The 27,902-nt window shown below is 38.9% G+C and overlaps 2 protein-coding genes across 11 annotated transcripts in view; both read left to right on the top strand.

Moving 5' to 3' along the window:
* The first annotated feature begins 16 nt into the window (after window positions 1-16).
* On the top strand, window positions 17-21,974 carry SPDL1 (spindle apparatus coiled-coil protein 1). Of its 10 annotated transcripts, none has more exons than XM_090150945.1 (13): window positions 17-540; window positions 1,957-1,995; window positions 3,675-3,842; window positions 5,868-6,044; window positions 6,593-6,787; window positions 7,085-7,234; window positions 7,870-7,968; window positions 8,752-8,862; window positions 11,165-11,305; window positions 12,042-12,151; window positions 12,335-12,522; window positions 14,841-15,186; window positions 21,150-21,974. In XM_090150945.1, the coding sequence occupies exons 1-13, from the start codon at window positions 109-111 to the stop codon at window positions 21,298-21,300; spliced, it is 2,307 nt and encodes a 768-aa protein (XP_090007071.1). In that variant the 5' UTR covers window positions 17-108; the 3' UTR covers window positions 21,301-21,974. The 10 variants fall into 10 exon arrangements, with proteins under 10 accessions (XP_090007071.1, XP_090007069.1, XP_090007070.1 ...); XM_090150947.1 differs by lacking the exons at window positions 17-540; window positions 21,150-21,974 and adding exons at window positions 552-764; window positions 3,510-3,581 and having other exon boundaries at window positions 3,665-3,842; window positions 14,841-19,374; XM_090150943.1 differs by lacking the exon at window positions 21,150-21,974 and having other exon boundaries at window positions 14,841-19,374.
* A 1,734-nt stretch (window positions 21,975-23,708) lies between these two features.
* The window catches only part of DOCK2 (dedicator of cytokinesis 2), a 158,304-nt gene continuing 154,110 nt past the window's right edge, over window positions 23,709-27,902 (top strand). Inside the window, exon 1 of the mRNA XM_031598014.2 lies at window positions 23,709-24,239. Within this exon, the coding sequence (XP_031453874.2) occupies window positions 24,200-24,239 (40 nt within the window). The 5' untranslated portion in view covers window positions 23,709-24,199. The remainder of the gene's footprint in view (window positions 24,240-27,902) is intronic.

Below are 27,902 nucleotides of genomic sequence, written 5' to 3'. Positions count from 1 at the left end.
CGAGGCACAAAGGAGATACTTCATGTGCACTGCTGTCAAGATCAAAAACTGCCCTCTAAAATACTGCAGGGTAGAGCAGGTTGCTCCTCTACTTTGCAGCACTCCTAGATGATTTGCAGCGGTTGCTGTATCTCACCACGTACTCTGTGCTCTTTAAACGAGGCACTGCCACGTGGGGCTTTGGAGCTGAACACGATTCACAAGGATACCGTACACCAGCTACGTACAGCTAGAGAAACACAAGCTCGAGCTGCTAAATTCTCTTTAATTCTCAGAACCTCCCACTCCGTCTGCGCAAACGCTCTTCTGCGCATACACCACCCGCTCCCTCACAGACGCTTTCCCGCGCACGCTACGCATAACGGTCGCCACGGGCACGCGCCCGCTCGGGCGCACGCGCAGTTCCCCTCAGCGTGCAGGCGGCAGCGCGCAGGCGCGCTCTCTGCAGAGCACGGCTGGTGGAGGCGGCTCTCGCGATACTTGAGGCGGGGCGACGGAGGCGAGTTTGAACGGTGGCAGCTGTGGCGGCGCGGGGCTGAGGTAGCCGTAGGGGAGCGGCAGGGTGCGGGGCTCTTTTACGCGAGGCTTTTGCTGTCTGTTTGTTATTCTCTTTCTGCGTCCTCTGACGGTCGTGGGGATGCTGAGCGAACGGGGCTGCGTGCTGCCTGTATCGTTAACGTAGCGTAACGGCCTGAGGCAGAGAGCTGAGATAGCCGCTTGCTGAGGTGATGCGCTCGTGGAGCCGGGTGCTGTCCGGTTGAAAGGTCAGGTTGCAGTCTGAGCCTTCTTTTGTCTTTGTAATACTTGTCCACCCAGCAGTGTGTGTGGCAGAAGCCAGCACAGCCCTGCAGATGGCTTGGTGGGTGGTGAAGTAGAGTTGTTCGAGTAACCAAAGCAGTCTGTGAGGGGAAGGTCTGGCCTCAAAGACAGAAATTGCCTTGGATCTTACAGCTGTGGTCCAAAGCCCGTCAGTACTTCTGATCGGGTCTGTGCTTACACGGCTGCTGTGGATGAGCTGTAGGGTTGGCAGTGCAAATAGAAGGAAGATACAGAATGGAAGAGTAAAGCTTAAGTGCCTTTTTGTCTCTTGCCTAATGTTTCTTGCAAGGAGTGGTTAAATGGCTGAATAATGGGTGTCTGGACACTTCCACACTGAATCTGTTACAAAACATAGTTGAAAGTAAGTGACTCCCGTAAGGGTGTAAATGGAGACAGACTTCTGTTATTCCTTCTTGCCTGCCTGCCTTGTTAGCTATTGATTTAACTTGAAAAACTTCTTTTTTGAACAGTTTACTTAACCTCGTGTAGAACATGAAGTAGCAATCTATTCCCCATACTACACTATAGCCTTATGAACAACACTTCCTAGTCCAACTGAGTTCATTCAAAATAGACAGTGAAAAGTTGAGGTTCCCTGTTATCCCCAAGACATACTTATTCTTCTTCCTTGTACTCAGCAAGGAATTTGTGAATAGGGAACCAATGGGTGTTTTTAAAGCTTCAGTTAGAATGTAATTTCATAATGTCCCTCTGGTGTTATTCAGTAAGTGATCTGTTGATAACCAAAAGAAATTGTCTTTGAAACTGCACGAAATAGCAGAGAAGAGACTGTAGAAATGGATGGTAGCAAGGCAAATTCACAAGTGATCCCTAGAAATGCCATTGGTGCTGGAAGAAGGTGGCCCTGGGTGTAGCCCTGCTTCCTAACTCAGGAAAACAATTGCAGTGTGTCTTTCCTTCTGCAGCAGTGCCTGATTTAGCTTTTCCTCTAATATCTGACAGCTGTCTCAACAGAGCTTTGAGTAAGATTTGCCTTTCTGTGGGGTTTTAGCAGGTGATCTCATTTCCATGAGACACCATCAGTCATTGAGCTCTTAAGACAGGGACTGATGTGAAGGTATCAGCAACTTGTACTTTATCTGGACTGGACAGCTGTGTTTGTTGTTTGTTCCCCAGGGCATAAAGGTTAAGCAAAGCTTAAATGGACTTTTGAAGGTGAGTTAAAAATATTACTGAAATTTAATGTAAGCCAGGGGCAATTAAGTTATCTGTAATCTTCACATGTTTCTGTTGGAGCAAATAAGTGATTTTATTTTTTTAATTTCTGTTTATTAGGTAAGAATTAATTAATGCCCTTTGGTGCAAATGCCTGCTGGGAGTTTTGTCTAGTTTTAGTTATGCTATCTTCTTGCCTTTAACAAGAATTACTTAAGGATTAAATTCTAGGCAGTGTGTGCGTCTTTGTAGTGCTTACAGTGTTCTATAGAGTGTTACAGGTTCTTCCTGCGTATTATGTGTAGTCAAATCTGTATCTTTTAAGATTTATTTCAAGTTAAGGGTGTAGAACAGCTATTCCAAGTACTGGAATAAGTAGACATGAAAAATTAGATTCCAAGCTTTAACATAAGAAGAAATTAGGGAAAACTAATACTGATTTCCATCTTGTCCCTGTGAAAGGAACTCACGGGGTTCTGATGCAGTGGTTTTCTGTCTGTTAAAATGGTATCTTTTAAAGGAAGCTGAGGAACTTTAGTGGGGTTATTTTTGGAACAGCTTGTAAAGAATGAAGACATTACACTGAAAATTTACCTATAGTCTTTACTGTATTCACAAGTGAAATTTGCTCTGTGTTAAGACCAGCATCTTGTGCATAGAATATCTCTCTGTATGTCAGCCAGTAGGAATGGAGGACAATGTGATTTTTTTAAAGTGATATAAAAAATTAGGAACATTGGCTCTGCAAAGTTGACTGTAGTTTTTGTATTATTGTTACTGTGTGCTTTCTGAGAAAATGCTTAGCTTACATGGTTCAGAAGCTCGAGTTACTTAGAGATCTCTGTTTTAATGGGATTGTTTTGTACTGCATGGATTTAGTAGGCTTAGGGGTAAGCAGTTGTGCAAGCAGTTGGTGCAAGTTTGAATTGAACTTTGAACTTTTTAAATATTTTGCTTGGATTCATTTTTTTTCTTCCTGAAAAGTAGTCCTTTACTTATCCCTTATGTTTTGATATGAAGATAAAAAAAAAAATTAATGAATTTTCTAAAACTTGTGACAGATAGATGGTTAGTAAAAGTAGGTTACCTGAACTAACTTGTTTAAAGCTAATAACAGTCATGAGAGACAAAATTAAGCACTTAAAATCTTTGTGTTAAAATTCCATACATTTTAATCTGGACTTTACTTTTTACTTTTCTTCAACTGCCTCTGCCTATTTCCATGTCCTACTTGATGTCATTAGGAGTAAAACATTTGCAAATACAACTGCCTGCATGCATCTTAAGTGTTATTGTGTGCACATGGTTTCATTTATGATACTATGGAAGACATCAATCACATGAATAACTGTAGCCTTCTCTGTCAAGATAGCTGTGTTGGGTATCTCTGATTCTGCTGAAGTCGCTGTGTTGTCAGGAACTGCCCTAGGGTATGTAGGACTTGTTTCACCATATGCTGTTCCTGCTCTGCAGTCATGACCAAGTTGACAAAGTAATCATTTTATTATTCAGAGTACTGCTTGTTAGAAAGCTAACTACTTTTTGTCTTGTACTGATGCAAGCATACACCTCTGTATCCTAGTAAAGTACGGAAATACAGTAACTTTGTTCAGTTGAACTGCTGTAGCGGGTTGCTATTATTGTAATTATTTTTTCTTTTCAAATTGAGGTAATAAAAGGAAGAAAAAATGGAGACAGAGACCATTTTAAATCTTAGACAACAACTGAAAGAAGCAGAGAACGAGCGAAGGAAGGCTGCACAATATGGCTTACACTTGTTGGAGTCTCAAAATGAAATTCAAAATCAGTTGGATCAAATGCGTCGGGAATTAACAGAGAAGACTGAGGTGAGGCTTTTAACTTTAAGTAAAAGTCTAAGAAGTTACTTCTATTTTTTGAAAGTCACAAGTGTTTTAAATGCCTTCTAGAATTTCCAGATGGATTTTAATTAAACTTCTTATTTTAAATTTCTTATTTAAGTATTGGGAGGGTTTTTGATCATTGTTTTAAGATACTGAGCACAGTTTTATCTAGCTGGGCATGGTTTCAGAGCTCATTCTGTGTCAAGTGCTCAATACCACATAGGATTAATCAGCAACTACTATTCATTTTAATGAGGTGAAGTGTGTGTGTGTTGGGTCTATTTAACAATTGATTTATGTTATGCTTGCCTTGCAATCTTTGTGTTGCTTAAAGCAACAAAGCAAAGAAGGCTTTGGACCAGCAAGGTGGTGAAGTTGGTTTCATTTGCTGTACACACTTCAAATTTTCTAAATACCAGAGGACTCTGAATTTTAGTACATATCTTTACAGCTTAGAAGTATCTGTGTGTTAAAATATAGTAATATTAATTAGTCTTCCAGTCTTTTAGGTAATTGTGAAAGAAAATTAAGTGTAAAGAATCTTCTCCACTTTGTTAAACGGTTTAATTTTGACTTGTGTATTCTCAGCCTACACTTCAAATCTTCTGTTTGTCTTTATTTGCTCCTAGCTGTGCATTGCTGTCTCTTCCCCTGTGCTAGAGCTAAAATTGTATTTATCTTCTGGCTAGCTCTTGTGTTGTAGCACCCTGCTGTTGTGGAGGAGCACTAATAACTTATTTTGATTTAAACCATTAGCTGGCTTAGTGCAAGAGAAGCGGTTGGAAATTACAAGTGATAAAGAAGGCATAACAGGACGATCCTTCTGCAGCCTGCTGTGGTATTCGTCTGTTGTGAAGCTGCACCCTTGGGTTGCGTTCCACCACTAAAGACTTGAGCAAATCTGAGCTAGGCTTGTGTGAACTAGATCTAGATCAGTAAGGAACTTCAGTTTCAAGGGCTGGGGGAGGGAATTGTGTGCTTTTGTATTGCACAAAAACGTGTGAAAATTGTGGCTATCCAACAGATAACTTAGTAAGTGATTTCTGCATTTACCTGTGGAATCTGAGAACCAAAACAATATTCATGGATACAAATGTGAATTTTAACAGTAGTTACAAGATACTTCAAAGAAGTTTACATGCACTTCTGTACAAGTCTATTTAGGTATTTGATAGCAGTAGACTTCTTGCTTTCTGTGAGTCTGCACTACAGTGCATTGCCAAACACTGTCTTTGTTGAAGCTTGTTCTATGTATTCAGGTTAAATCTGTCCTTGATAAGCAGGTGTCTAGGCTGTAGGGATGGATTTAATACCTGACAGGTCTCAGTTTTATGTTCTTCTATCTTCTGATTTGTCTTTAAGATTTATTTATTAATAAAACATCCTGAACTTGTAGACTCTGTTGGTGATTTATCTTTTCTACGCTAGTGTTTTCTTCTCCTTCTTCTGCTTAATGGCTAGCTGAAGGAAGAGTACATTGAAGGAGATATCTCTAACTTGGCATAGAGGGGGAAGGTAATTAGGAAGACGTTTTTCAATCTGGACAGGCTCATAGGATTTATCACTATTTATTATCACACTTATAACACTAGGAAATTTTCTCTTTATTAGGCATAGAACCCAGTGTTCTGCAGCAGGGGGACATAACAGCTCTTAATGCAGTTGGATTTCATCAGTGGTAGAAATACAACATGTGAACTCAAAGTTCTGTTTAAACCTCTCCCTCTCTTTCCCCCCACACTCCCAAAAAGAAAATTACAAAATTTTCGAGACTATTTTGAGTAGGAAGAAACACAGTTTCCACAGAGGAGAGAATACTGCATAACCCACTAGCAATTCAATCATAAAAATTCAGAGTGGGGGTTTGAGTTTTCCTACTCCTTGTTAGTAGGGCATGAGAATTCCCTAAATAGAACTTCAGCAAAAGGTTGAGTGAATTATGGACTTTACTCAGTGAATTGTTCTCCATGAACATTTTGTCTAGACTTATTAGCATATTATTTCTTTCAGAAATTTGAACAGGAGAAATATTCTCTTCAGAGAGAAATTGAACTTAAGAATAGGATGTTGGAAAGCCTGAGTTTTGAATGTGATGCCCTCAAGCAACAGCAAAATGTGCAACTGGATAAACAGAAAGAACAGCTTACCAGAGTTCATGGACAAGAAGTCAATGACCTTAAATGCAAGGTTTGGTATCTAACATATAGATAAAATGTTGCTAATAGCACTTGATAAAGAAGTATTATACTCATGAGTGTGTACTTGTCACCAGACCAATTTAACAGTTGTATTGTGTAGTCATGCTTTAGTTTGCCATGTAAGTTCAGCAATTCAACTCTGAACTGAGCTTATGTTTTATTTTCAGCTACTGTTATAAAAGAGTTAAAATTATCATGATGACTTTTATTCAAATCAGAACTTGAATAAGCACTTCAGGGAAATAAGGCTGAAGTTGTTGATTAAAGAGCAGAGTAAATGCATTCTTCAACTTGTTTAGTTATGTGACAACATTCTTTGACTATTGGCATTAAGACGAGAGCTCATTTAGTTGATATTTAACAATCAAATCTACATAGCTACACTGAATTGCATCTGATTTTAAGTTTTACTTTTAAGAACTGACCCTTAAGTTGTACTTATAAGGCATTTCTGCAATTAGAATGTAAGCCAGAAGCATTGTGCTTTTGACTATTTTATTATAAAATGAGTTTACTTAGTTGTCAAATGTCTTTAAGTTGGAGAACCTGAAGGCAGAACTAGATGAAACTCGGCTTTCTGAGAAACAACTGAGACACAAAGTGGACCATCAAAAGGAAATAATTGCTGCCAAAACAGAAGAGCTACACATGATGTCTGAACGTGTGCATGAAACCATGTCTTCAGAAATGCTCAATCTTCAGATGGAGCTCACAGAACTAGAAAGTGTGAAGGTATGTGATTTAGCAATTGATTAACAGGAATGTAAGCTACTTGAAGGTAAAAATTCTGATTCTTTTCTCATTGAGTTTTTAATTGCTGTGTATATTTTGCTAGCTGAATTGGACTTGTAGTAAGAAATTATCCACAAAAAAGCACAATAGCCTTAAGTATATTTTAATATAATCCCTTCAACGTAATATTTTTGCATTAATGGTAGTTACTAGCAACAAACCTGTTTGGCTGCTTGGCCTGCTTACCTTTAAGCTGTTTAATAAACTTCTTATTTCATGCTTGATTTTTGTATTTAGGCCAATGTTGAAGAAAAGCTGAATGAACTGCAGTACAGCAAAGAACAACTAGAACTCATAAATAGTAACTTACGTAATCAGCTGGAGCGTCTACAAGCAGAAAAAGAAGAGAGGGAAAAAGAAGTTGTTTCTTACTGTAATGCACTAGAGGTAATTTTATTCAACCGTGCTGAATAATCTGGAGTTCAACAAGTAGCTGGTGCTAGACTTTCGTTGAAATAAGAAGAGGAGCCCTGAAAGGAGTTCTGAGAGGGAGGAGGAAAGAGAGAGGATGTATTAGCTAAATTATGCTTAGTATATCAATGTTACCTGTAAATAAGTTTATTTCTATACTGATGTTCTCTTGTGGAAGGCTATTTGTGAAGATCCTTTGCACTGCAATATTCTGCCTCATAAGAGGAACTTGTAACAGGTCATGTATTTCCATTTCTATTTCACATTCCTGCTGAATGCCTTGTGAAATCCTGCGCTGGGGGTAGAAGTTATGTGACTCAGTATCAAGAAAGGCTGGTAGTCTGCATCATCATTCCAGCTGATAAAGGTCTGAGTCTTTCTATCAAGGGTTTAGTGAAGCTCTTATCTGGAAGAGCAAGTGGAATACTAGGCCTTCTAGTGCAACAACTTCCACAGTCTTTATGTCTAGAACTCCATATCAACCAAATGCTGCGGTATGAGTTAACTTGTGCTAAATGCCTAAGAAATTAACATATTAAAACAACTTGATTAAATTATTATGAATCTGATGTATTGCATATTAAAATAATGCTCTCCTTGCTTAAATCTAGAAAGCTCGTGAAGCTAATCAAGAGCTTCAGGTTCAGCTGGATCATGTGGTGCAGCAATCTTTGGACCCTACAAGTAAAGGCAATTCTCTCTTTGCTGAGGTACAGCTATGCCGTGGGTATCTGAGAATATTCAGAGGGAAGATAAACTTCATCATAAGAATAGGAACTTGTTTTCATTGCAACACCTGATTATTTTTAACTGATCTGTCTGGCACAAGTATCTGTTCTTCAAATAATCCTTCAGTATTGAATTGTCTGGGAATGCCTGTAGAAAAGAATTTTTATGCATTTTCTAAGGTTGGGGAGTGAAGTTGACTGTTTGTCAAGATGAAAGATGGCAGTCTGCAGCTCTTGGCTCTGAAGAGTTTTGTTCAGCTGGTAATCTTTCTTTAATGCAGAAGATAAATGTTGAAAAACCTAAATACTGTTTTTTTTAAAGCTGTTGAAAAATGGCTGGATGTTTGAGCGTTTGGCAGGGTTTGTGAACTAGCCTTTGAATAAGAGTTGAGCTGGTATTGAATGCCAGCCTTTTCTGACTGTGCTCAGTGAATGGCTTGAATTGATGCACTGTTCATATTTATTTTATATTGCTTGTTCCGATTTAAATCAGAACAAATCTGTAGTAAAGCTGATGCTTTTAAAATATTAATCCAGTATCAAAAGCACAAAGAAATCTCTTGTGCTTTACCAATGGCCTTCAGCTGCTTGCAACGCTGTCTACTCACTGTTTATCTCAAAAGTGATTCTATTAGCACACTGCTGATGGGGAAGCAGTATTTTCAGAATCAACATCAATTTCTAGGCACCTTCTCTTGAAACTCAGAATCCAAGTGACAACATGTTATTGTTTTCATAGTAATAATTGTGAAAAATGTTCTGTAGGTGGAGGACCGTAGGGCAGAAATGGAACGACAGCTGATCAGTGTGAAAATAAAATATCAGTCACTACAAAAACAACATGCATTCACTAGAGAACAATTGCAAAGAATGAAGGTATGATTATCACTGTAATGCTCCAGGGTTTCCTTGGGGTCATATAAGACAATGCTTTAGAATGTAGGCTAGGAGGTCTGATTCTCTTTCAAGTATAGTAACAGCAGTCTGGGTGGATGGGTGGGGAGGAACAGGAGACATGTCATTGCTATTCAACTCAAGTAGAGCGCATCAGTCTTTTTCCAGTGCCACTACTTTATTCTAGAATGCCAAGTTACACTGGAGGAGCTGCACTTACTTTAGCAGTAGTTGTTTACTGGGTAAAATATAACAGTTTCTGTCAGTCAAACTAGCTTTCAGTTTGTCTTGCCTGTTGCTTTGTTTTTTGTTAGTATGCCTAACTTATTTGTGTTTTAATTGAGGTTATTAGGAGTAAACAAACTTAACTTCCTCCTGTGATCACACCTTTTTCCCTTTCAGTTGCTTTCTTGGTGTTTTCTTCCTACTTTTCCTTATACTCAATGCAAGAGCAAGAGTTCTACGTTTTTCTCACAACTGTTTGTTAGCCTGTTTTCTTAGGTTGGCAGCTTGTAAGTTAATAAATGTTGTTGAGAAAGCTAGTTAGCAGAAGCTGTTTTGCAGCATCCCATTAATCTTGTAGAACTGCCATCTGTTTTCATGTTGGCTTTCTAATCTTACAGTACAGGAGTGGATTCTTTGAGTTTGATCATGCATCTTGTCTGAGAACAGTGCTGAAACATAAGTGATGAGTAGCACTGCATATATAGATGTGTAGCTTAACTGAAGTTGAAAGTAAGTAAAATGTCTGAATAAGATCAGTTATTTAGAATCTCCCCTCCTCCTTGTGTGGTATGGAAGACAGCCATTCAGCCAGTTATGAACATTATATTCTGAAAGGCTTTATCTGGGACTGAAGTAAATTGGTATCCTTGTTCTCTTAATGTTGGTATTTATAATTTCAAAAATGGCTCAAGCTGCCTTCTTAGATCGCTTTTAGTATCTCTTCTGTTTTGCATTGCATTGTGCTGCTGTGTTAAAACTCACTGTCAAATTAACTGATCTCTCCTTGTTCAGTAGCTGACTCCAATAGTTAACTGTGTCGTTTGAGCCTTTGTTGTCAGAATATTTGAATGTGGTATTGGCTGATAAATTGTGAGGATCTGACTTAGGATCACAATGTGAATGCTACTCCCATAGAAGTTTTCTCATGTCTGGAGCATTCCCATAGCTTGCAGTAGCCCTTCCAGTTTCTTAATTTTTCTTGTTTTTTATGTAGATGGACAGCAGTTGTCAATTTTGACAGTTAGCAAATGAGCACTTAAGTGAAGTGCAAACATCAGGATTCTACATCCTTGGGAGAAAATAAGTATGCTTCTAGTGAGCTAGTGTTGTGTTCCCCTTTCCTCTTGTACAAGTTACAAGGAGGAGATTGAATTGTTTTTAATTCCAGTTTGAACACGTAACTGTTAATATCCTTTATTTTCTATTTGAAATATAGAAGATGGTGTAGGGTAAATGTTCTTCTGCAGTTTTCTTTGCTAATCTGCAATCTAACTTGCTTCAGTTGATCCTTTCCCTGGGGCTTCTCCCAAGTGTCTTTCAGTGTTGTTCTATCCATGTTGACTTGTCTGGTGAGAATGCTACAGTTCCTATTAACACCATGTTGCACATGTACATGCCTGCATGTCCTTTTTCCAGTTGTTTGAATGCTTGATGTGCCATTTATTACTGACTGTGTTAAGGACCTTGTATCGTATTGCTGTGATACTACGTGTCAGAACAATCTGCTGTAAATATGAGAGTTGAATACACTTTTCCTTTTCCTGCGCTTGGAGGGGTTACGTTTTGGGATAAGTATTACACAATATAAACTTAAATTATCATCTATTCCTCAGAATTAAAAATGCAAAAAAAGAGTTATGTATGTTTTTGTTTGTTTGCTTTTTCTTAACTTTTTGGGGTGTGGAAATATCTTAAGTGAGAAATTCTTCATGGATATGTTTAGCTCTTAAGAGGCTGGGCTGTGGTGGGGTTCTTAACGTGAAAGGTTGTGTACAACTTTGGCAGCATATTTGTAGACTCCTTAGTCATTGAGGAGGAAGATAGAACACCTTGGGGCCATAATGAGTTCAGGAAGGCCTTATCTGTCTGGAGAACTGTTAGTATTTGCATTGTCTTAGGTTGGCACTGGTTAATTGTCAGAGGTGCATTTAAGCATCCAGTGCTGTTCTGTATTCACAGTTAGCAGCACAGGGCTTGGATATCCTAAGCTTTCAAGGAAAGAGGATAATATTTTCCTAATGCAATGCTTGTTCTAAAGATTTATTACCCTTTTTTCCAGCTGCAAATGGCTACCCTGCTACAGATGAAAGGTTCTCAGGCAGAATTTGAGCAGCTGGAACGCTTACAGTCAATGTTGGAGCAAAAGAATGGTGAAATAGAAGATCTTCTTGTGAAAGTGAGGCAACTAGAAAAATTCAAGGTATGTGTTCTGTGATTTCTTTGATTAAATGAAGTCACACAATTGGGAGAAACATGATATTTTTTCATAGTTTTTCTCATATGTGAACTTGATAGGTATTTATTTTTCTCTATACCATAAATAGTAAGGAAAGAAAAAGATTGTTTCAAATAGCTATCAGAAGTACTTGTATCTGTTCACTGATAAGAGATTCTGGGATCTGTGGGACAGTTTCAAATCTGAGTAGTGTTTTCAAATAGCAAAACAGAAGTGAGCCTAATGTAACACGATACTGATGTATGTTATTGAACACTTGCTGGACCTGTAATGTCTTCAGTGTGATGTAAACTTCTCATCTAAAAATTGTAAATGACTTTGGCTATTGAGTAACGTGGTTTGTCCTTTACTTTTGAGTGTCCAGCTGTTGGAGCTTAGAAATAAAGACTTGAAGCAGATTTTTCAAGGGTAAACTAAACATTCTGTGTTTTCAAGTAAAAGAGGGAGATAATATTTTACAGTTCTATTTGGAAACCTTTGGGGTTTGGGAGTTTGCTTCTTTATTTTCTTCCTCTCAGAGAACTGCTAGTTTCAATGCAGTTTGACACTTGTAGCAAGTTCTTTTGAGCATTCTTGTATGTGTAAATGTTTCTACAATGAGGCTTCAATAGAGAGATGCACAGGGAGCTTGACACAAGTACTAAATTAATGTACTTCTGAAAGTTCACTAGTTAACAGCTGGATGTTTTCATTTCATGAGACTTTATATGAGAATATGGAAGAATGTAGAGCTAGTAGCAGCTCAAAAGGAGGAGAGTCTGAAGATGGTTACTACGCTGACTTGCTGCAGATGAAACTTGACAACTCAAAGTAAGTTAAATTGAGGTAGAAACTTTAATAGCACTTATTAAATAAGCACTTTAATACTGTTTTGTCTTCCTACTGGTGAATTTTTAAATGTGAATTTTATTTAGAGTGGTTGAATGTGTACTTGACTCTGTACCTGCTGTCTGAAAAAGAATGTCTGAATGACTATATTTTCTTCCCACCCAGCAAGGAAACCGAAACCTTGAAAAATGAACTGTCTTTGCAGAGGATGAAAGCTTTGTATGAGAGCCAAAGGGTTCTGGAAGTTGAAAGAAAACTCTTTACAAATGAAAGGCATTTGCAAGCTTGTCAGAGTGAGAACATGAATTTGCGAGTTATGCTGGATGAATTAAAAATGAAATATGAACCTGAAGGTAAAAAGTTTTTTTCCATACAGAGGAAAAAAAAATTGGTTTCCTCAACCATCCTGTCCAATATTGTTTATACACGGATGTAACATACTGCTCTTTAAAAAGTAGCCCTTTGATAACCTGGTCCAAAACTGCTGAACTGAAATAGTGAAGCCCTACCTTACTCAAGAATCTTACTTCAACATGTATAGTAACATGAATTTTAAGAGTCTGAAGAGCACAAGTGTTGTGTTCTGAGGCTTTAGAGTGTAGGTAGCTAAGCACAGTGAAGTATATGGGAACAAGTATGATGCCAAGCTGTGGGGTGCAGTTGGCACACCAGAGGAACAGGCTGCCATCCACAGCCCCCATTACCATTACAAACTGGGGGATGAAAGGATTGAGTACAGCCCTACTGAAGAGGATCTGGGGGTACAGGTAGATGGGAAGCTGGACATGAGCTGGCAATGTGCCCACGCAGCCCAGAAAGCAAACTATATCCTGGACTGCAACAAAAGTGTGGCCAGCAGGGCGAGGCAGGGGATCGTGCTCTTCTGCTCTGTGCTGTGAGACCTCACTTGGAGTACTGCATCCCATCCAGATGTGGAGTCCTCAGTGCAGGAGACATGGATCTGCTGGAGCTTGTCCAGAGAAGAGCTACAAAAACAGTCCCCAGAGTGGAACACCTATCTGAGGTCAGGTTGAGGGCTGGGGTGTTCAGCATGAAGAAAGGTTGTGAGGTGACCTGATAGCATCCTGTCGGTATCTAAAAGGGAGCTACAGGAAAGGAGGGGACAGACCCTTTAAAAATTTAGCAGGGTCTGTGGTGATAGAACAAGGGGGAAATGGTTTCAAGCTCAAAGAGGGTAGATTTAGATGAGATAGAAGGAAAAAATAATAGGGAGTGGTGAGGCACTGGAACAGGTTGCCTGGTGTTGTGGTTGATGCCCTGGAGACTTTCAAGGTCAGGCTGGATAAAGTCCTGGGCAATCTGTTGTAGCTGTGGTGTCCCTGTTCGTTGCAGGGAAGTTGAACTAGATGGCCCTCAGGTCACTTCCAACTCTTAGGGGTTCTGTGATTCTGAGTTCTGAGGAGGTATTTATACAGACTGGGCAAAGAACCCCTTGAGAGCAGCCCTGTGGAAAACGACTTGGGGATCCTGGTGGGTGAGAAGCTGAACATGAGCCCGGAAGGCCAACTGTGCTCTGGACTGCATTAAAAAAGGGGTGGTCAACAGGGAGAGGGAGGTGATTGTCCCCCTCTACTTGGCTTTTGTGAGGCCCCATCTGCAGTACTGCGTCCACATCTGGGGCCCCCAGTACCAAAAGGACATGGAGCTCTTGAAGTGAGTCAAGAGGAGGGCACTAAGATGAACAGACAGCTGGAGCACCTCTCCTGTGAGGAAAGGTTGAGGGAAGGCTCTGGGAAGACCTCATTGTGGCCTTCCAATACTTGAAGGGAGCCTATAAACAGAAGGGGGAACAGCTGTTTATGAGGGTGGATAGCGACAGGACAAGGGGGAATGCTTTTAAAATGAGACGGGAGGTTTAGGTTAGATATTAGGAGGAAGTTTTTCACGCAGAGGATGGTGATGCACTGGAACAGGTTGCCCGAGGAAGTTGTGGATGCCCCATCCCTGGAGGCATTCAAGGTCAGGCTGGATGTGGCTCTGGGCAGCCTGGTCTGCTGGTTGGTGACCCTGCACATAGCAGGGGGATTGAAACTAGATGATTGTTGTGGTCCTTTTCAGCCCAGGCAATTCCATGATTCTGTGATACATGTATAGCAGTAGTTGTAGGTATCTGTTGATGAGAAGTATTAGTTTGCTGAATGCAGGCAGCTAATCTGAGCTTTGTAATGTATGTGAAACAGTTGGAGGAAAAGCTGTTTAGGAGTGTAAGTTAGTATAGATGAAGTTTTGACGAGAGGTCCACCTGAAAAAACATCTGATATCTGCCTTTCTGCAGAAACAAAGGACTTGTAGTCTCTGGAGGAAAATGAGTGAGGAGTAGGTTGGACAAATTTGTTTTAGTACGCTTGTCCAAATCCAAAGGCTTTAATTTTTATTGTATTTGTGAAGCTTATGTCAGCAGCCTCCGGAACGGTAGATTTGGTGTTTTGCAAACCTACTTCTGTTGCTCTGCATTGTTACTGATAATATTACATGAATGCATTCTCTTGAAGGGATGTATGTTATCTCTTAAGAATTGTTGTGAGGCCTTAAGTCAGGTGAAATGTTCTTTACTGGCTTTAATGGCTGTTATGAATGTCATGTTAGACAAGTTAGACACAAAGTTATCTTTGTGTACATAAAGTACACCTCTTCTGTTTTTTTCCCTTAGAGTTACTTAAAGTCACTAAAATTAAAAAGAAAAGGGAGAAGATTCCAGTGGATGCTGCTTGTGAATATTTAGACAGCAAAAATACTTCAGCAAATGAGGTTCCTCTTGCTCATCTTCCAAGTAAGGAGGAAGCTAAGATGACTTCAAATAACTCAGAGCAAATTGATTCTTCATCCAAAAAACAAGCACTCGAAGCATCACCAATAAATGTAGCTCTTCAATCAATGGACAAAGCAGTAGAACCTGAAAGAGAAAGAAAGAGAGTTAAAACTAAAGATGATAATCTTGACACCTGCACGTCATACAGCAGAAGCGGAAGTAATTTTTTGACTTCAAGTGCCCCCAGGTCAGTGTCAACTTCTGTGTATGGTCAAGGCAATCAGCACAGACCTGCATCTCTTTTCTTTCGCTGCATGAACTATGCTATCCACTTGTTTATCTGTTTCCTCAGTGTTGCATGCAGTGTAATTCCTAAGCTCCGGCTGCCTACCTTTAACCTCCCAAAACCTTTTAGAAAGATTAAAATGGTGGTTTATGAAAAGGACTCTTGAAACTGTAACTGTTCTTGAAATAATGTTAAGGTCAAAGGTGTGTATATGCTGTTACAACTCAGTTGTTTTGCTTTTCTTTCAAAAGTCAGACTGTTTTCTGTCATATAACTGCATTGCTTCTTAAGGTTTAAAAAAACCCAAACAATAGGTATCATGCTTTAGTTTATACCTTATTCTAGCCTTCCTCAATTTCATATTGAGATAAAAACCTAAGAAAAAAACAAGTAATTCTTAATCCAAATAAAGCTAACAGAATTTGCAGTATGCAAGATTACGTATAAATTGTGCTATGAATTCATATTACCAGGCCACTGACTTTGCTCACCTGGATGCGTGATAACTTGAAATGTAACTGTTAAAACTAAGTTTTTTTTCATAAATGGAGAATGAGGTTACTTCTTGTTACAGTGACTTAAGGCAGTAATCAGAGAACATCTAAATTCTGATAGAAGGAATGCTGTTTCTTTTTCCCCCTCAATTCCCCTTTATCTCCAATTTATAGACATCACTGTATTAAACCTAGTACTCTGGGGGTAATTTCTGGGATACTTTAGATGTTTTGAGCTTATGAATTGATAATATTTAGTAGCAAAAATAATGCTTGTGTGCTTCCATTGTTTCCTACCCCCTTTCTTCCTAGATTTTTTTCAACTTTTAAGTTGTGATTGTGCATCTCTAATGTGAGCACATAAGAACTTTAAGTTATCATTCAGGGAGAGAGCAATAGAATGTTTGTCAGGAATACACTGATAAATAATAATAATAATAATAATAATAAAAGGTCCTTTCATTCAGCTTCCTGATGGTTCATTTTCTTTGGTTTTTCATGTAACACTGATATGAGGCTGGAGATAAAAGAATTACTTGAAAATCTAGAGTGTCTTGAAGCCTAAAGCATCCCAGTCTAGAGCTGTTTTGTCTGTCTGTTCCACACAATCAAGCTTAACACAAACACGTTTTTTTATCTCTCTCCTTTAATGTGTGTTTTGGCTGTTGTTTACAAGATTACTTACTGAGTTCTCCATAGCAGTATTTTTTTTTTTTTTACTCACTAGATTCCATGAACCTTCCAATGAGGCCGAGATGTGCCAAAATATTTACTCTGTTTTTAGATATTAAGTTTGTGTTTAGTATACAGAAAGCTTTCTCGATAGGTGACTTGTTATGGGACAAATTGGAGATGCTTACAGCATCAACAAGAAACTGTTTCCTAACATTCTTAAAAATAGCAGTGTTACTTGAGTTGGGGTTTAAATGTGTTGACTGAGAGAAATGGCGTCATGATGCTGAACATTCAGAGGGTGTGTTTGTTCCAGAACAGCATGAAACATGGTTTGAAACATGTTTCAGTTTTGAAACAAAACTGAAGAAAGTTTAAAGATTGTTTAGGGTAGGACTTATGGTGAGGAGAAAATGTTCATATGAATAACATTTCAGGTCATATCAACAAATACCTTTCAGACCAGTGGAATCTAGATTGACAGCAGCTTCCAAGATGGAGAAAGGCCTGCTGCCTGAGTTGTGTACAGTAGATCCAAAATTGCATTCAGATGTAGTTGATTATTTTGACTTAGATCAATTGTTCATGGCTGTGTTGGATGTAGTTAAGAGGTTTGGAGGAACTGCACAGTGTAGTCTTCTGAGGCAGTCTGCATAAACTGAGTGAAGGAGCAGTTGAATGAGCTACAACAGTGTATGCAGGGACCCTTCCTGAGGAGGAAAGAGCAGAGAGGTCAGGCATGGGTGCAAAATGTTGAGAGGAGAGATTTATGGTATTCTCTATGCATAAAACAACAACTGTGTGAATTGGGCAGGAAAGTGTAACCTTATTTTTGAATATTTTTTTGAAGAAGATGATGAAATGTCTGCAAGCAGTAAATTGTTGGAAAAGGGTTATGTGGACTGAGGAGGTAAACTTCTTCTGAGCTGGAGGGGGGTTGAGGAAAGGAAAATGTTTTATGGCACTGATGTTTTGGAAGTATAGGAAAGTATGGGAAAGAGGATGAAGCTGTAGTTCAGACAAAGATTTTAATCTTGCACACATTAGGAATAAAGTATAATGGGGAGGAGGGAAACATCTTTCCAACCCTCCATAAATCCACCTACACATCTCATTTTGAAATGATAGTAGAGCGAGTAAAAGGTAAATCACAAAAGAAGATTCTGGGCATGTTTGACATCATATCAATAAAATAGCAAATCCCCAACTAATCATCTTCTTAAGCTACAGTTGAGGATTTCTTAAACCCTAATATTTTATGCTATATTAAGTAGGAAATCTTGATAAAATCTGGGTATTTGAGAAGCTAATTTCTTAAATAAAGAATCACTAGAGTGTTGTGTGATGCATGTGGGTAAAACCCTTAAAAGGGTCATTGCTAAATGGAAGGGGGCAAAAAGTGTGGGCAAATCTTTTTGTGCAATAATGTGGCAGTGTGTTACAGTTGCCTGGAATGGAATTCCAGAACTGGAGCATTAACACTTTAACTCCCAGTGCACTGCATGATGTTATGATGTGGAATACTGAAAAGCAAAAAACACAAAACCGTGACACCTGCTATAGTGGTTTGTGAAATAAATGATATACTGTAATACTTAAACCTTAAGTATAAGCTTCACTCAGTGTATGCACTTTGCCTGTGACTCAGTTGTGAAACTTGCAGCTAAACTGCTGTGATATCAGGTAGTCTTCTGAATACGACTTGAGCTTTCTTGAGGGATGTATGGGGGAGGAACACTGAATTCTGTACTCAAGCACAAGAATTGGACTGTATGTTAGAACTGAAAAATAAGAGGTGTCTTGTGATGCTCCTGAGAAGCTGCTAGGCCAAATTCCCGATGAATTTGGTGACTTGAGCAGTCAGCAGAACAGTCCAAGTGGAAAGTACAGGGGAGCATATGCTGAGTAGTGTTACTTTTTATCAGCTCGTTGCACATTAATGAGCAGTTGTGTTTGTACCTTCAGGAAAACTGGGAATAGAATAGTAACTTTGAACTGACTTCAGCTGTTCCCCAGGTTACAGAGAGCATTAGCTTTCTCTAAAACTTTTAGGTTAAAAATCTCAATCTCATTCCATGTATCCTGGTATAACAGGGGTTTGGTTAAGGGAATGTGAAGTCTCCACTTTGGTAGGTTACGTAATTTTGAATGGTTGTTCTTAAACTGCTTTTCATTTGCTTTTCATCTTAGCAAGTGTGCTTCAGGGTTCTTTTAAATGGCTTTCTAATATTTACCATAGGAACATAGAGTATCTGTGTCGAAATAACGTCATGGCATTAAGATGAGAATGTTGCTCTTAAGAGTTCTATCCAGGAAGATGATATCCCTTGAAATCTGAGTTAATGCAACTCCTGTAACTTTTTTTTATAACCTGTAGTGGAGAAAAAAACTCTTGCCTGTAATTGCCTGTAACAGTGGATGGATTTCTGTGATGAATACATAACGTTATGCCCTACTTGCTCTCTGACTGAAGTATATTCCTAGATGTGTCTTCAGTGTAGATCTAAAGTGAGGTATTTAGTGGATGACTTCAAAAGTACTAAATACAGATTTTAAATGTATTTGAGGCTCCTGGTAACGGCAGTAGAGGTGTTTCTATGATAGGTAGCAGTCATGATTGAGTGTATCAAAAGAGTAGGGGAGTTTTCTGGGATGCCAGAGATATTTACTGGTGTTGTCTTCATGTTCTTTATGTAGCTTGCAAAAACCTTTTCCAATATCACTGCCAGTCTGGGTAGTCATTGCTTCAGGCATTGTAATAACTTGATGCTGCATTGGCATTGCAGTGAACCAAGTGGGGGAACTGATCTAGCTGCTTGGTTTCTGTTTCCAAACTCTAAAAAGGGATTCTGACCCTCTGAGAATATGCAGTGTTGAGGCTCTAGTTGGGTTTGGTTTTTTTGCCGTTTTAAAAACAAACAAAAATGCCGAAGCTGGGAGTCCCCGAAGGGGTGGTGGTGTGAAATGTTACACTTGGAAGATTGCTGGGGGAAAAAAGTGAAGCTTTTTTTTTTTTAATAACAATAACAATAAAATAAAAAAAATTAAAAATAGCTGTTTTTTAAACTCCATAAGCCTTAACAGCTGAGTGTTGTTATTTGGTTAATTTTGGAATTTAACTGAATACATTGAATCATTGTTTCTCATGATCTGTACTGCCCATAGACATATCTATTACAACTTGTATGTGCATGTAGCTGAGCAGTTCATAAATAGCTACGTTTTTCTCTCCTGTTCAAACAAGCAGCTGTTCAGTGTTATTGTGAGGCAATATGATGTTTTCATTGTTAATTGGATTTCCAAAGGTACTTCCCTCCATCTGCATTTATTAGATAATTCTGTTAAAATCCTGTTGTGCAGCTTTGGAACATACTTACAGTTCTGTTTTTCAATGGCCTTTTTGTTTGCTTGAAGACTTGATTTGCATGTTAGTTGGTTTGGGGGATTTTTTTCCTTTTATAGGGGTTTTTTGCTAGAAATTCTGATGGCAAGACAGCTTGGGGAAGGTGGGAGGGGTGGGCTTTGAGAAGAGATCTTTCCAGGTGGAAAAGAGGAGTGGCAAATGAAGAGAACCTACCATAGGAGTGTGGTTGGTCACGAAGTATCTGTCTCTGAATACAGATTCTAGTGAAGCACAGGCTGAAATGCAGATTAAACACTAACCAAGAGATAATTACTCAGAGTATGTTTTCTCCTCCTTCTTCCTTGAACTGGAGGCTCTTGTTGTGGTCATGATGCACTTACTTGGCCACTTGCAAGTTGCAGCTCATCTAAAATGGAGAGCAGCTGGTGGAAAGCTGATTATGGACAAAACATGGGTTACCCATCAGAATTACAGGTGTGGGCTTCTTACAAAGCAATTGCCAGAGCAAACATAGCTGGCTTAGGGGAGATGCACAACAAACCATAGTTGCTTTCTAATGTATTGAGATGGTGCTTATAGGAAATAACGTGCAGGGATGAGATGTTAGATTTGTATTGACATGTAAAGTGATGATTAATTTGTGACTTTCCATAAATTGTTTTGCTTTTGAAACAATAATAGTCAATTAGTTGTGGGAGATTGAGAAAATATTGCTGTAAATTAGTTTTAATGACATTTGTATGCCTATTAACTAAAGCATCAAATAGTTTTGAGGTCTAAATGCTTTTTAACTCTTAAACAGCATTGTGGCAATTGCCTTTGTATTCCCACCTACATTCAGAATAGAATTAAAACAGATCACTGGACAAATGATGTAATATTGAGCCTGAAGATAAACTTCCCACTTCATGTTTTCAGATCTTCAGGAACAAAGATAAAGCGGTAGTAATGCAAACCTTGGTTGGAAACCAGGATACTGCTTTTTGTGGATTTTTTGTACTGTTAATACAAAAGCTCAACTTTATCACTGTATGATGTTGCTGGGACTTGTTTCCACTTGGGGATTTGTTTTCATGTGATGTGATTTCCTTTGCGTACGTGGCACAATTAGTGTGTTTTTCTTAAAGGCTGATCCCAACCGCTCAACACTCTCAGTAAGCTTTATTTGCCAGATACTGCAACAGATAAGAGGCAAAGAAAAGACAATATTGAAGTTACCAAATGTGAGGAGGAATTATATAAACACTATTTTCCCCTCTTGTTTTCTGCTTGCTCTGTATTTGCATGTGGATGCTCTCTATGCTGGTTGGCTTGCTCATTGTTGCTTATATCTTTCATTTTAGCCTGTTTTTTGTTAAGTAAATACGTATTTAGAATGGTTGCTTTGCCTATAGGTTAACAACTGAATCCAGATTTGAAGCTACAGAAACCGAAGATAAGAAGGAAAATGTAATCACGATCAAGAAGAAAACACAAAAGAAAAAATACACTACATTGTATGTGTCTTCTAAGCCAACTCCTGAAACGCAGTGTGCTCAGCAATAAAACTTTCTGGAAGGAATCTGAATAATTTGGAGTCCTGCTTCAGCAGGAAGTACTTCTTGCACATAAACATGCAGGTTCCTGATACAGATCTGCCTTGTTTAATGAACAGTATGGCTGCATTAATGGGATGTGCACATCTGATGACTTCAGTTCCCAGAGGACCCCTGCTAAGTTCCCCAGTAGCGTGACCTGAAGTGTTGCCTGGTGCTAAGACTGAGCACTTGTTAGTTCTTGTTTGTTTGAGTCAGTGCTATTCTGAAAGATAAGTACTTGCTATGGAAGTTACCTAATGTGATAAATGAGGGTAAACCCCAAGCAATACCTGGTAGGCAATGGTGACTAGAAGAAAGCAAGCTGTCTGTATTACTCCTGAATTTCTTCCATTTCCTGGATTCAGATTTCTTAATGTTTTTCCCCCCTAATATGTATCTGCACCTTCACAGTGAGGTCAGTCTGAGAGTTGAATGTGTGAAACTCTCTTCACACACTTTGTGAGTGGTATTATTTTGAAACATTATTTTTACTAATAATAAACTTTTTTTATTCCTTCCTGAAGTTGATCTGTTGCATTGAAGACTAAATATTTTTCTCTGAAACTGCCATTTCTTTGAGAGAGATTTGATAGCAAGCATTTTGTTTAAGTAATACAACTTAATAAAAGCTGATAATTCATAATGCGTGTGCTGTGTCTTTATTCTTAGGAAATGAACTGTAACATTCAGTCTTATCTGTGATGTCTGTAATCTGAGAATCTTAGTTCTTGGTAATCTTATTCCAGCAGGTAAGCAGATACCCAGGGAAGAGTTCGTTCTTTTTGATGTTGACTGCACATATGAGCACCATGTGGAAGAGACTGTGCTTCTCTTAGTACAAGAAGAAAACATTTCTTTCCACATGGTTAAAGGATTAATTTTGTTTACTGTTAATATACACTGAGAAGCTATTAACATAAAATATGCAAAGTACTTGGTAGCTCCAATTAGAGGAAAACCTCAAGTAGGTCGTGCATGTGTGTGCCTTAAGTGGATATATTGCACTATAGATCGATGCCAGGGCAGTTACTTTTACACTGAACTACTGAGCGTGTGACAGTTGAGTCCGTAAACTGAAGTAACTTGTTAGTGTCACAGGTAAAACAATGATGTTATTTCAACAAATGGCTCAAACTGCTTAGGATCATCTGGTTACCCCCAAAAAGTGTTGCTTTACTTGCACTGCTGCAGTTTATGTTGAGCATGTAGTTATCTCACATAATAAATGCATGCTTACCATTCTCTTGTATTAGAACTGCCAGGTGGGAGATATCTGGAATTTAGACTTCCATTACTATAACATACTTAGGGTACTTTCTTTTAAGTTCATGAAAATACTTTGTTTATTTTCATTTTTCCTGTTCTCAGTTGCAGGGTTCTTATCTCTAAGCTGGAAGTGATTGTCCTTAGTTGTAGATAATCACGGTTGCTCAGAATCTAGCTCATGTTAATAAGTATAACATGGAATGCCAGTGTGCTGTTTTAGCACGTTATTTTTTTCTCATAGATTGCTAGCAAATCCTTCAACTATGCTTCATGAAGGCTTTTTTATTCTCTCTAGAGATATATTTTGGGGTACCTTGTGTAACAGAGAAGAAATCTGGCAGCTGGGGCTTCTTATAACTGCTGGTTAAAATAGAGAACTGGCATGTTGTGTTATCAAAAAATTCCTGACAGATTGTAGCACAGCACTTTTAAAACCATTCATCTAAAGAACAATTGTGAAGCTGTTGTGATACAAAGAACTTCTTTCTTGTGTGGGTGATGGAGCTCTGGGACAGGCTGTCCAGAGTTGTCTGAGCACCTGGCTGTGCTCCCTGCTGCAGGGAACTGCTTTAGCAGGGGGTTGGTTTAGGGGAGCTCTGGAGATCCCTGCCAACAATACAGGTCTGTGATTCTGTAATGTCCAGAGGGCGGCAGGATGGTCACATGGGTTTGCTGTTCCATACAGGACAGAAAGAAAATATAAGTATTTTCTGGTTTTCACATGTTTTAAACTTCAAGTAAAAAACATGAATGAATGTCATGTATTTGTCTCTAATCCTGTATGTTGTATGTAGTCCTGACAGTGGACAACTGTAATGCATCTCTGCGTACCCAAAACGTCATTATGTAGGTTACTTTGCATGGCAACCTGCATGAAAGTAGAGGCTATAATTTAATTTATATCAAACTAGTTGTTAAAATTTTGTTTAGATAATGAGTCTTTAGGATAGTGCTGCTTTGTTCAGAGAATAAAGAGAAACTGCAAATGTAGCATTGCAAGATGAGATGGGTGGAGTTTGAAATGCGGCTTTGTCTTTGCCTCATTTCTCATGTGAGAACGTGGCTGTAACATAAAAACAAATCCTCTTTCCAGAGCAGGTTAAAAGAAAGTCGTTTTCAAGATGTCTTGTGGAGTCAGATGATTTCAAGTATTTTTGATTTAGTTGAGACAAGAGCTCCTTGGCAACATGAAGGTATTGTTTCTGTGCCTGGGCTTTGCTCACAGTATCCCTCCACTGAGATGCAGGCTTGGGGTCATGCAGGACAGAAGTGTGGTGGTTTTGTTTCTTTTTGCTTGCTGATGTGTTACAGCCAGTGTCATGCAGCAGAAACACCCAGTATGGGTTTCCCCTCCCCCACGGCACTTGGTACAATATCTCAAGTTGAGAAAAGAGGAAGGAAGCTCAGAAGAGCAGCAAATCTCGCAGAACCCATACAGCTGCCTCAGCCGGCTTCAGTCTCCTCCTCGTCATCAGTAACAGCAGCTGAGAAACAGATTTGCTTCCAGCTCCTTTTTTTTGGTTGTCCATCTTGAAACCTGCACTGTATAAACCTCGTTTTCCTCAGTATTGGACGTCCTGCAGAGCTGCACAGACTGATGTATGATGGCAACGTGGCACAAGATGGAGAAGAGCGGCGTGGGTATGTAACTGAGTGAGCTGCCTTCTGAGTTTTGTCCTCATAACTTCTGAACAGGATGTGGGTAGGTGTTATCTCTGGTTGAGAACACCATCCACTTTGCCATGGTGGTTTAACTGAAATGATCAATTTCATGTCAAATTTTAATTTTCCAAAGAGTACAACAAGAAGCATGTGAATGCCAGTTTGGAGAAGCACTGCTTCTGCCCCACTGTGCTCTCACTGCTCTGAAATATTGAACTACCACAGTTATGCAGCTTTTCCTACCTCTGTGTTTTAGAAACACATGGAACAATGTATTGCTCATTCAATAAGGAGCAGCTTGAGAGTACAGTGGACAGATGTCAGGGAAGGGGAATCCTGCAGTTCTCAGAGATCATTAAGTCACTTAGGGTTACCATTACTGAACATTACCATACAAGTTAGTAAATACTTTTTGGAAGGAGCATCCTTTTTCAATAGCAGTTTTCCATAAAATTAATAACGTTAATTTGCAAAAAGGACTGAATTGCATTTAAAAAACAAAAAAGACCTTAAAATTAGCAGTCAGCACTGAAGCATCTTGAAAGTAATGCTTTGCTGAAGTAGGTTTCCAGTACGGAACATAGTTAGTTTATGCTTCTTATAGTTTGTTACATGCTAGTGCGTAGTTATTAGCCTGGAATCCCCAAATTACTCTAAAAACTTTTCATTTAAATTGGGGTGTAATATTTTGACATGCATTAAAACCATGAACAGAATGGTTTCACGAAATAAAGTGAATCAAGGAATTAATAAGAGGAAAAGAATGTCTTCCTGTTCAACTACCCTGTGCAGCAGTGACAGAACTGTGAAACAGAAGTAGCTTGTTCTGGTGGCAGTACATGAAAATGAATGTGTGTAAAGCTCTTCTGAGTTTTACAGATAATCTCATGTACTTCATGTAATTCAGCACTTTTTTCCTAAAAGTTACTTGAAGGGCTGTGGACTTGTTGGATGTGGTATCTGTGTCTGTCTATTAGCAATGGAGTATCTTGCATGTGGATGGAGTACTGGATGCTGAGTAGTTCTTCATAAGAATAATATTAAACAAGCTTCATTTCTAGGGGCTTTTTACAGGCAGTTATTTTGGGTTGGAATGATTTACATTGTTCCAGGGAAGTCTAGCTCTTCTTGCACTGTTTTTTCACAGAATGGGAGACCATTATGTAACCTGACAATGTTCAGTTTGATTCAATGGTTCTTTGTGTGCGCGCTGCCCCAGCGCAGCAGCCTGGCACATCTCCTGAGGAGCTCTGCACTTCTGATGGCTGTCATTTGTGCCATGGTCACTCTGCTGGGCTTTTGTGGTAGGGAGAGTTTGCCAATTTATCACTTCATAGCCAGCATGATTGCTGAGTATACCAAAAGCTGATATGACCTTATAGTCTTTGTGGTATCTGAGAGGTGCAGTAAAAGAACACCTAATGTCTTTCAGAAACTTCTTCATTTCATAAACTGGTAATTAGATGCAGTGATGTTTGTTTTCATGAAGGCTAACAATGCATGTTGATTGAATGCTACTTTGCTTAAAATTCAGTATTCAGAATAAGTAGTTTAGTATAGCAGTAGTCCAATCTATCTCTGGTTTCAGACACTTGAATTCAAAATAGCAAGATGAGCTAAAATCACTTAGTGTGTCTTAGTTTTGGTCCATAAGAATCAGTCAAGTAACAGAAGATATATAATGACAGTATTTCAACGTTAATTTAACTATAGAGATAACAGTGGTGTAAAACTCAGAAGGGCTGGTTTTACTGCCCTTAGCAGTGGAACTTTGCTCTTGCTGCCTTCTCAGAAGTCATCAGCTCTAACCATGGCACATCCTTTTTAGAGTACAGACTACGTGCAGCTCATAGGGCATTATCAGTGCGATTACAGTTATATGCAGGTGCCATTTTCTGAAATGGGGTGTGCTAGAAATATTGCTGCTACTCCTCCCACCCATCTCCCTGGTAACTGCTGTCTCCTCAAATCTGATTACTGAGGTTTAAAACAGAGCCAGGAAATTATGAAAATGATTTATTAGCACAAGAAGTCTTTAGCTTATGTGCTGAAGACACAGTTTGTATTACTCATACTAGTCCCGTGAACACTGCAATCTGTTCTATCATAAGGTGGGCGAGGGGCTTCAGAACTTGGGAAATTTTCAAGTGCCAACAATCCAACATAAATTGTCAGGTAGTGGTCAGCACTAAGGGAAGACTGACTTGCTCTCATACGAGTGTTCAGGTCATCGAAGGTGGCTTAATGTCAGAAAGAGTGGAGATGAGGACAAAGCAAACATTTATATTTCCTTTTATTTGCAAATACATTTCTCACTGCGAATTTAGAAGGCAGTTAGCACTTAAACTGCTGTTGAGTTTAGTTCAAGGATCAGTCAGCTACTGTTGGTCTAAAAATCAGTGGAACACAGGAACAGTAAGAAGGGATGAGGGAGTGCACATAATGGGAAATGGTGCAGTGAATTATCTCGTACTTTTAAGGAACTTTGTGTTCAAAACCAGACAACAGATTGATAACTTTGATAAATGTTATTGAAGTAAAGGAAATGATGTGCCCAGTCTGTGAAGGAGCAGTCTGACTTATGCTTGGCACTATCATAACTCCAGAGGATGGTACCTTTTCTGTTACATACATTGTGGGGCAGAAAGAAGAAGTAAACCTAGTTAGCTACAGACTAACTTGCTCAAGAAAAAATTCTATGAATTTGTCTGGGCTGGACTATCAATGGGCCAACAGAGAAATAAGCCTACTGTTTAAAAAGCATCATCAAGTTTTGTATCTCTGGGGGCTTACTGTAAATTTGAGTCTGTAACATTTGTTACAGCTGGCAGATAACAGATCTTAAAGAAACCACGACACAAAGGATTTCTAAGCTTGTATGTCACAAACAGTGACTATATCCATGTCTGAATCTATTCTGTTACAAAACAGAACAGGAAAAATGAGTACAATAGTCAAATGGATTTTCCAACAATAATGAAATACCAGTTAAATGCATGTAATCTTTTCTCGTCGGTCTTATTCAGTTTCTGCTGTCGCACAATTACTTTAAGTTAATAGAAAACTGCACATTCAAGGAAGGTCAGCAAGGCTGAAAGAGAACTGCAGCTTATATACAGAACTTTCTTTTCTTAGCCATGCTGGCTGTTGACTCGCAGCTTATTTGTTTTTCCTTAATTTACATGGGAAACTAAAAATGTATTTTCTTTTATTTCTTTTATAGTGTAACTAGATGAGAATAGCAGGAGGATCTTAGACTCCAAACAGTTTTTAAAACCTGCACAGCAACAAAGCAAACAAGCAAAAAATAATCAGGGAAATGGTAACACTGAGGATTTAGGTACAGGCATTTTTTTCCTTTGGAAGGGTGTTGAGAAGAGTTTTTGAAAATGAAATAACATTTATGCTTTTACAGATTGAATGGAAAATAGTGTAGCTACTGAGCTTTACCAGTAGGAAGCTTAAGCAGAGTTGAAGCCTAGAAGGTGGGCTAAGGATAAGTGCAGTCACAAAGTGCTTTTGGAATTGAACAGCTGTGTTGTAAGCATATTTCTGTAGTCTCTGTAAATCAAGAAAAACAGACCAACTGAGTCATAGAGGCCGAGTGCATTAAAGCTGGTGAAGTTCCCAAATTATAAAGAC

The sequence above is a fragment of the Phasianus colchicus genome, chromosome 15 (genome assembly GCF_987193195.1).
Source record: "Phasianus colchicus chromosome 15, bPhaCol1.hap1.1, whole genome shotgun sequence".
In the NCBI taxonomy this organism is placed as follows: Eukaryota; Metazoa; Chordata; class Aves; order Galliformes; family Phasianidae; genus Phasianus; species Phasianus colchicus.
The sequence above is the reverse complement of the archived record's forward strand: the minus strand, read 5'-3'. Positions and strand labels throughout refer to the sequence as shown.